Raw genomic sequence first — 9,056 nt, forward strand, 5'->3', positions numbered from 1 at the left:
GAGGTGAGAAAGCAGCACAACAGGCAGCTCTGCCCCCGCCGCTGCGGAGGAAAGCGAAGGGAAAGGTGTCGGGCAGACGAGGGCACCCGGATCCAGCTGGAAAAGGGCAGCTCCAGTTTCTACACACCAACCAAAGCTCTGGGTTTGGGGCAGCGCCGCAGGAAAGCGGCTGCCCGGGGTGTTCCCTGTCCCCTGGGGGACACCGTGCTGCAAGGACGGCTCCAGCCCAGCTGCATCCCCGGGCAGATGTAGATAAACACCAGAGAGCACTTCCCAATGAGCTTTAAAGCAACAGCTGGGGGTTTCCTTCCATCCCCCACGATTTCATGACTTTTGGGAAACTTAGAAATATTAAAATGTCAGGAAACTGGAGCTGCAGAGGGGGAGGGAGGGGGTGAGCAGCAGGCTCGCTCCCCTTCGGGCACCGGGGAGGGGGGGAAATTAAAATTCATTAACATGTGATTGCAAAGGTACCGTTTTCATCATCAGAGATTTTGATTCTCCTCCTTGATCCTATTTTACCAACAAGTTAAGAGCAGCAAGCAGGCAATTCAGGGCAATGGGGGAAGTGCTCCTGACCTTCTGATGATTTAATAAAATAAATAATTGTTCCTTTCCTGTGTGGAAGCGGCGCTGAGCAAGATGCAGTTATCTCGCCGGCGCACGCCGCCAGGCAGTGAAACCACTGAGATCTACCGGGTTCACAATTTCTCCTCCCTGATTGACAAGGTCAGGGAGAGGCTGAAGATTTAGGGGAGATTTGAAGTCTCAGCCCCGAAATTCATCCCTCCTGGGGAGCATCAAGCCGGTGGCAGCACTTGAATCCACCATACGTGCTTCAACACGGGTGAGAAAGAAATACATCAAAATGGAAGGCGACGTGGTTACTGTGCATGCGCTGTGTAGCTGATTTTCAAGTCTCAACTCGGCTGTTGGGAGTTTTTCAAGCCTCAAGTCGGATTCTCATTTTTGAAAAGCCAAACCATGGCCGCTTTTCCATGCTCAAAAGCTATTAAAGCTTGAACAAAATAATCGCGCCATTTTTAAAGCGCTAAGAGGGGAAACCTCCCTCTCTCTTGGTTTCGAAAGCAGGTGGAACGTGAAGCGCGAGCCGTCATGCTTTTATTCTAAGGTTCTAAATAAAATTCTATTTTATTTAATCCGAGTTAGAGACCCATGAAAAATGCTAACAGTCCGAGCGTTAGCGGTGCTAACAAAGCGCTGCTTCTACCACAAGGAAAGCGTTAAAACAGGCAAGGGAGCGGGATGTCTCCATGCCAGCGGCTCTCCGGCCTGTCCTCGGGGCTGTGAGACCATACTCTACCTCGGCGCTTGGGAGCTGGAAGTCGGAATAATCGAATCCCCTCAGGGGGGTGCCCGCTTTACTGTTTATCAACCAGGGTTTGTCATAACATCGGGAGAAGTGATGTGGAGTCTGTGAAATGGAAAATCCAAGGGTGGAGAGGAAGAGGGGAAGAGGAGGGAGGAAGAGGTAGGAGTGAGTGAAAAAAAGAAATAAAATAAAAAAGAAACGGAAATGTATCTGGAATGGGGGAAAACAGCACTAAAATGAAATGAAAACCAAAAAGGAATTATATAAATTAAAATAAAGGGGAAAACCCCAAACAGATGATGAAATAAAACATGCATGTGATGGGAAAGGAGAGACAATGGGTGATGGCTTCCTCCTGCGCGCCGGCCGGACACCACAGCTGCGGCACAGCCCTGCCTTGGGGACCAGGAGCCTTTGGCTGCAGACCTGGGGACCCTCCGGCCCTGAGTGCCCAGCTTGGGCTGGAAACCTGCCCCATCCCACCACCCGTGTGGACAGCAGGGTTCTTCCTGCAGACACCACAAACACCCTCTAGAGACAACAGTAACCATCAAGCCCTTGATCCCCAACCTCCCTCCTCCTCCTCATCTCACTGGGATGGGTTTTGGAGGCCACCAGGTTCTAAAGAAGAAGAAAGAGGAAGGTTTCACGCACGAACCCCACCTTGGCCCCGCTGGCCGGCGTTGCGGGAGAGGATGGCATGGAGGCGCAGCTGTGGTTGCTCTGGCTGGCACTGGAGCTGGATCGTGTCGGGGAGGCTGCCCGGGAGGATGGTTTGGATCTTCGGCCTCGTGATCGGAAGGGTGTCATTCCCTGGGAGGCCCCCTCCGGCAAGATGAATTTCTCTCGGAGTTCAAGGTTGGTTCGTCCTCGTGCTGGAAGGGGACAAAAGGAGAGGAGACATAAGGTTGGTGTGAACCCGACATCGATACCAAGGCTCAGGAGGCTCTGGGGGTTGGAGCACGTGGTGTCTCCCAAAGCCCATCTCCAAGGAGCAGCCGGCAGCGAGACCATCCCGACCCTCTTGCTCTGCACCAACCACCTCCTGTCATGGGTCAGCTCTTTGAGAAATTGGCTGATTAAAAGCTGCCCGAGGCCCATGAATTCATTGTGGATGCTCCAATTTCTCTAATGTCCTGGGGAAAAGCAAGAGCGATGGCCTTTAAACACAGCATGTTACAACAATATCATCTTTAACATCACTTAAAAATAGTAAGAGCAGCTCTGACGCCTTGTGGTTCTGCTCTCTCATGGCTCTGGGCAGCTCTTCACCAATTTTTGGGGAGAAGCGAGAAAGAAATGACTACAACCCATTAAAAGCGAACTTTAAAATTCTCATCCAAATGCCCCAAAGAGCTGGAGGGTCTCCCTTCGACAAGCAAGGAGGGAGAAGGTCTGTGACCATCAGCTCCTGGGCCAGCTGACACATCCCAACGTGTCTCATACGGTGTCTGAACGGAGAGCCAGGGCAGGCACCAAGCCCTACAAGACACGGGAGTGATTTGAGAGGGACCAGAAAGCCAAGGAAGCAATTGCAGAAGGGAAGCATCACACTGAGATAACTAAGGGATGGAAACAACCTCCATGTCGGTGCTGTAAAACAGCAGCTGCTGCAGAACATGAACGGGGGAGGCCGGAGGCGCAAGGAAACCCCGCAGGTTCCCCAAAGCAAGCGGCACGGGCTGTAAATCACACTGCTTTCAGCAACAGCCGTTAGGCAGCGGGAGCAGGGTTAGACAGCAGCTTGAAGAAGATATATCCCAAGCAATTAACATCTCGGAGACCCCAGTGAGACAGGGACATATGGAGAACAGACTCAAGCTCTCCAAAATACGCAGTGGGCTGTACATTAAATGCTCCTTTCCTGCTGGAGCAAGGGGGCAGAAAGCAGGGCTCTGGTCCCCTAAGGCACTAGAGGCCCCATCAGTGGCTCTTGCTGCAAATGGGTATTTAAGGTGCAGGGTGCTGCACAGCTCAGGGTTTCCAAACTAGTTCCTTATGCTCCTGCTCTAAAGACAACAAATGAACTGAGGAAATTTGTTTAAGAAATGTACCAGAGAGAAATCAAGTACTTGAAAGCCACAGGAGAAATGTCTCCTCATTCACCAGGACCAACCTGGACCATCAGTGCCTTGTAGCCACAGCCCAGTGTGGCAGTACCACGGGGTTATGGATCCTGGGATGGAGCATCTTCTCCCCACAGTGTCTCAGACCAGGATTTTACCATCTCCTGGCTTTGAACCTTTTGAATTCTTTCAGGTCACCTTCACAGTGCTCACTCCATCACCCCACAGAGCCACCTGTATGCACTAACCACCTCAAAGGGAAGACTCCACTCACTGGGGTCTTAAAACCAAGAAATACAACCTCTTCCCTCTTCTCGTGGGACACCTGGCTAAACGCTGCAAGATTTGCTGCAGTATCACTAAATCTTGTGATATTAATTTCTACAATTTGCTTTAGATCCATTATCTCCAGTTTCAACCTGTTACTTGGACAACCCAGACCCATTCTGGTACTAAGTCCTCAAACTCCCCTTCCTGGGCGAGAAAACCCCAGTTGTATAAAACCCAGGAATTTCCTTACCTCTGCAGGGATCGTTCTTCACTAAGAACTCATCCAGGGCCATCCATCCTCCGCCGACGCGCACCATGACCGTGCTCCGCAGGATACGGACCAGCCGCAGCTGCTGGGAATCGCCGAACTGCGGAGCCAAGGAACAGTTCAGACACAGGGGACACAAGAAGGGGACATGGCTCCTTCCCGCAGAAGGCTGCACCAAACACTTTTAATGATTTTAAGGTTTCTCCTGATAGATTTTTTTGGAATAACTGCAGGCTATTACCAATTTACAGGAGTTTTTCCGCTTTGTGTTTTAAAGACGATGCAACTATCCAAATCCTTTTAAAGTTGGAAATAGAATTTTTTAGAGCAGCAAATGACATTTTTGGAATTTGGTCTTCGGATGGGTTTGTCTCAGTCCGAACTGTAGTTTTTTCCTTTCACCCTGAAGGAAATAAGAGGCTGGCAATGCAACGACCCTCCTGGTGCAGCCCGTGTGGGAAAGGGCCGGCTGGTTCCGACCACCGAGTGCCGGTGAATCCGCAAGGCAAGCAGTGCCGCGTCACCGCTGAGCCAGAAACCTCTTTGCTATCAAGTCTGAAGTCCAGGGGCTTCACTGAGCATCAGACTTGACCCCCCCACCAGCCAGAAAGCCCCCGCCACAGAGATTGCCCAGTGAGGATGTTTCAGTGAGTGCAGAGTGATGGAAATCCAGGCAGGAATCCCCCAGCAATGTTGATTAGTGATTGCGATGTTCATTAGTGGTTTGAAACACCTGCGATAATCAAAGAAGTGCACCCCTGAATCAGAAGCATGTGTCTGTTCTTTCAAAGCTCCCTAATTCTCCTGGACAGCCGAGTCCAGGCATTGGCAGCTTGGGAGAGCCGGTGTGGGACACTGGGAGCCTGGCTCGGACGTAGAAACTCCCCACCCAGGTCTACAGAGCTCCTGCTGTGGTGAGAAGACAGGGGAACCAGCCTTTGAAAGAAGACCATCTTCAGAATGATTAAAAAAAGGAAAAAAAAGCAAAAAAAAACCAGCAACCTTTTTTCCCCTGGGTAGATAAGAAGGCAAAACCCAAGAGATTAAATGAAAACAGAGAGAGCGAAGGCACACTGAGAGGTGTCACGGCAGAGGGGCAGGAGGTAACAGCGTCTCCGACCCTCACTCCTGTGGGGATGTGGGACCGTGGACCTGGTGGGTCTCCCTGCTCAGGGTCCTACCAGGAGGTGCTCGCGGTGGGAGAGCTTGGAACAGCCCCAGTGCCCATGGACAGGGAGGAGGGCAGGGGGGCTGCCTTCCTTCTCTTCAGGCTTTATATAAGGTGTCCTTCAAGGGCTAGTTCTGCAGCAGGGAAAACCCAGGACAAGTCAGTTCTCAATTCCACTGCCGTATTTACATGATTTTTTCAGTTGCCATTGAAGATGCTTCTATGATCACTGCCTAAATTAAGCCAGAGCTCTCTTGGATCCATCCACTTTTGGTTTTGGGGCATGTTTTTGGTAGGACACCATCATTTCACATGAAAAAAAAAAAAGATACGCTTTTCTGTTGAGCGGGGGCAGTGGGCACATGGTAACCACACATGATGCTCCAATCCCGTTAAAAAAAAAAAAACGGAACAGCTCTGGTCCCCAAACCAGCTGTCAGTCGCGCACGCTGCACCGCTCATCTCGGGTCAGGGCAGTATCAAGGACACATGCAGGTTTTTGGGAGCCTTGCTCCAGTTGGGAGTTACTCAGGGGGTGTAGCAGGGATGAGGGTTTAGTTAAGGGCTACTCATGGGATGGAAGGGGTGGAACTCGGCATTCTCATTCCATGGTGATTGCGATCCAAACCCACCCAGAGCCTGGTACAGCCCTCATGTGCAGGCAGTTGTACCCCCGTGATTTCATCAGAGCTGGTCGTTCCCCGAGGGAAGATAGCCTCGGGCACGAGCCCGTAAGTATCTCGGTGCTCCTCACCAGTTTGCCATGGGCTACCATCAATATCCCCAACATATCCAAGAAAGGAGCCATGGAGAGCAAAAAATCACCCCATTTTTGTCAAATTCTGCTTTTTACATTGAATTTTTCCCTTTTTTCTGCCCAATGCAGTGTGGTTTTGGGTGGCCCTCCCCAGCTCAAACACCTCCCTGTACCAGGCTCTGCTGAGCAGTGCTCACAGGTCACATCCTCCCACAGCCACAAAGGACAGAGCAGCGTCACGGACACACAAAGCTACGTTTGTTAAGAAAAAAACCCCAAAAAAATAAAAGAGGTGAGAGACAGCATCGCAAGGCAAACTGTACCTGATTGCCGAGGAAGAACTACGGAGGGAGAAGAGTTGTGGAGGGAAAGGGGATGGGGGAAGGAAAGTCGAGAGGAAGAGGAGGGGAAAGAAAAACAAGAAAAACATTTATGGGATTAACAGTGCAATAATCATGAAAACTGTTAACTGCAGGTAGTTAGAAATCTGTGGGGTTTGCACTATTTGGGTGTAAGGGAGAAGGTCAGGGAGCCTGGGGCTGGGGTAGCCGAAGGAGGGGCTGCTCCGGGCCCACAGCATCTCCCCAAAAAGCAGCGGGCAGGGGAAGCGGGCTGCTCGGCCGCCAGCTGGTTTCACCAGGTCACCTCTGCGAACGCTTTGAAACATAAACAGCTGAGCTGGTTACAAAGAGATTCTTTAAAGGAAATTATTCTTCCCTTCTTCGGGAGCGAGCTAAGAAAAACACAGGCGTAAGGTACACTCATCCGCGAGGAAAACGTCAAGGGCGGCTGCCGGCGGAGTGAATGGGGCGTTTCACGGGGCCGGGGGGGGCTGGCTGCCCCAGAACAGGGCCACTTTTATGCTCTCCTGATTCGGGGAACGCCCTGGGGCTGAGGATGGCGCTGGGCAAACACGGCCCAGCCACCTCTGCCGGGAGCCCCAGGACGAGGTCTCCGTCTCACCCTGGGGAGCCCCCCCCCGTGCCAGGCCGGGCACCCCATTGGTGATCCCAACCCCCCCAGAGCAGAATTTGTGCCGCTTCTGCCTTACCCGATATTTGTTCTCGCCGATCTGCTCCACTTGAAATCTCTTGGCACACTTGCACTGGGCCACTTGCCTGGTGACCTGCCATCACCAACAAAAGAAGTGTCAGGGACCAGGATCTGGGGAGTCTCCCCCAACACAAGCCACTGCCTGGACAACACACAGCCCTGAGCAGCCTTTCCTTCAAAAACACAGTCCGTACCATCAGTACCAGCCAATTATTTTAACCCAGCACCACCACAATCCCTTTTTCCCCCATCCTTTTTGTCTTACTTGCGGCCAGCCCCCCGCCGGAACCACCCCACATCCCCGAGCCCCCATCTCTTTTGGTGCTTTACCTCATCTTCGATCTTGTCGGCATCTGTGGTGGGCCGGTAGGCATCCTTGTTGGGATGGAGAGCAGCCACAAACTCATAGTAATCGATGTAGCCGTCCCCGTCACGGTCAAAGATGTCGGCCACCGCCGTCATCTCCAGCTTGGTGGTGGGGAATTCTGGAAGGAGGGAAAAGTGAGGAACTGATGCAGGGACCTCACTCATGAGACCTAGAGATGGTCTGCATCCCGGTCCTTTAGCAAGGATAACTCGTCATGCCGAGGCGGTTGCTTTCCAAGCTTGTTTTGGGCAGGAAGGGACTTACTGGAGGCCAGGATGCCATCGATGAACTCCTGCCGGGTGATCTTCCCATCTTGGTCTTTGTCGATGCGCCGGAAGAAGTCCATGACGCGGGATTTCTTGTGGTTCATCCAGCGCATATACTTCTTCCGCCAGACATCGAAGTCGAAGTTTGCAAACTCCTTCAACTGGAAGGAAACCCCTGAGAGTCAGCGGGGGAACTCCCCCCGGCAACAAAAGAAACAGCACCCTAAAAGACCAGCCTTCAGGTGAGCCCGTGCCCGAGCTCCCGGCGCTAAATCTCACCACCCGCCCTCCCGGGATGGTTAATTTGGGTTTATCCAGATGAACCCCATTAACGAGGGGGCCGCTCAACTCAACGTTCAGGAACAGAAGGACACACAGCGGAGGCGACAGCCACTGGGTGGGACTGCGCATCACGGAACCACAGACACGGGATGCAGCATCCCCCACGGCAGTAACACGTACACACGGGCAGAGGTATCAGCTACTTGCACACAGACACACACACGCACACACCCCCCCATCTCCAATGGGACATTTGAGGATGCTTCCTCACCCAGGATTTCACCTAACGACTCGCCAGGCTCTGCCTGGCAGGAACACACATCGTGGGCATCATTTTGGCCCCGCATCTTCCCTCTCCTTTTCCCTCCAAAAAGGGATTTCTTGCTCATCTTCCCCAGACAGCGGTTGGGGCACTTCTCAGCTCTGCCAACCCTGGCACCACCAGCCTCTGATTTACCTCCAATTTACACTAATCCCCTTCTGATCACCCCCCCACAACAGGACCCCCATGACCCAAGCAGCTCTCAGCAAGGTAACGTTACCAATTTTTAGCCCTTTCTTTTCTTTTCTTTTTTTTTTTTTTTGTTTTCCTCTAAACATTCTTGGAGTTAAAAGCAACAAAGAAAAAACATTAATACGTATAAACTGAACTGACCTACAGCAAAAGCAACAAAAAACAAAAACACTCACTTCTGGGCATAGCTGCTTTGTTAAGCATAAATGAAAACAAAAATGGTATTAGATGTTTGGAAAAGATATAGACAGTAATTGTTAAACTAATTACTAGGAGTAAAGCAGGCCTGGCTGTCATTACCTCTGCAGATAGTGACTGCAGTGGCACAAAGTAGCTCATTAATGCGCAGTTAATTACAGAAGGTACTTTTCAGCCTTAATATTTTAGGAAGCTGTTTGTTTTTTTTTTTTTCTTTTTTCAGAAAGGCAGCAGAAACCGTCTGCAAGGGCTGGGCAATTCAAGAGGTGACACTAATTAAAAGTGCTTCTTGCACCTCTCTGGAGAGTGACCCCCAGCGCTGTCCCCCCCCCGCCACCCCAGCCCAGAGCAGCCGGTGGCCGTTACCTCCTCCAGCCTGTCCAGGGCATCGTTGAGCTTCCTCTGCCGCTCCAGCGCCAGCAGCCAGACCTGCTGCCAGCGAGCCGAGAGCTGGTTAATCCGGGGGTTCTTCGTTTCCGACTGGGAGATAATGGGCATGCTGGGGGGGGCGGCC

At 51.8% G+C, this 9,056-nt stretch overlaps 1 protein-coding gene across 1 annotated transcript in view; it reads right to left on the minus strand.

The window, feature by feature from the left end:
- Nucleotides 1–9,056, minus strand: part of MACF1 (microtubule-actin crosslinking factor 1) — a 151,878-nt gene that overhangs the window by 3,729 nt on the left and 139,093 nt on the right. Inside the window, exons 90-97 of the mRNA XM_014946473.1 lie at nt 8,909–9,041; nt 7,547–7,709; nt 7,246–7,400; nt 6,914–6,988; nt 6,186–6,203; nt 3,920–4,037; nt 1,997–2,208; nt 1,325–1,435 (exon numbers count right to left, since the gene is read on the minus strand). Coding sequence (XP_014801959.1) covers nt 1,325–1,435; nt 1,997–2,208; nt 3,920–4,037; nt 6,186–6,203; nt 6,914–6,988; nt 7,246–7,400; nt 7,547–7,709; nt 8,909–9,041 — 985 coding nt within the window. The remainder of the gene's footprint in view (nt 1–1,324; nt 1,436–1,996; nt 2,209–3,919; nt 4,038–6,185; nt 6,204–6,913; nt 6,989–7,245; nt 7,401–7,546; nt 7,710–8,908; nt 9,042–9,056) is intronic.

This window comes from Calidris pugnax, unplaced genomic scaffold (assembly GCF_001431845.1).
Source record: "Calidris pugnax isolate Ruff unplaced genomic scaffold, ASM143184v1 scaffold113, whole genome shotgun sequence".
NCBI classification, from domain to species: domain Eukaryota; kingdom Metazoa; phylum Chordata; class Aves; order Charadriiformes; family Scolopacidae; genus Calidris; species Calidris pugnax.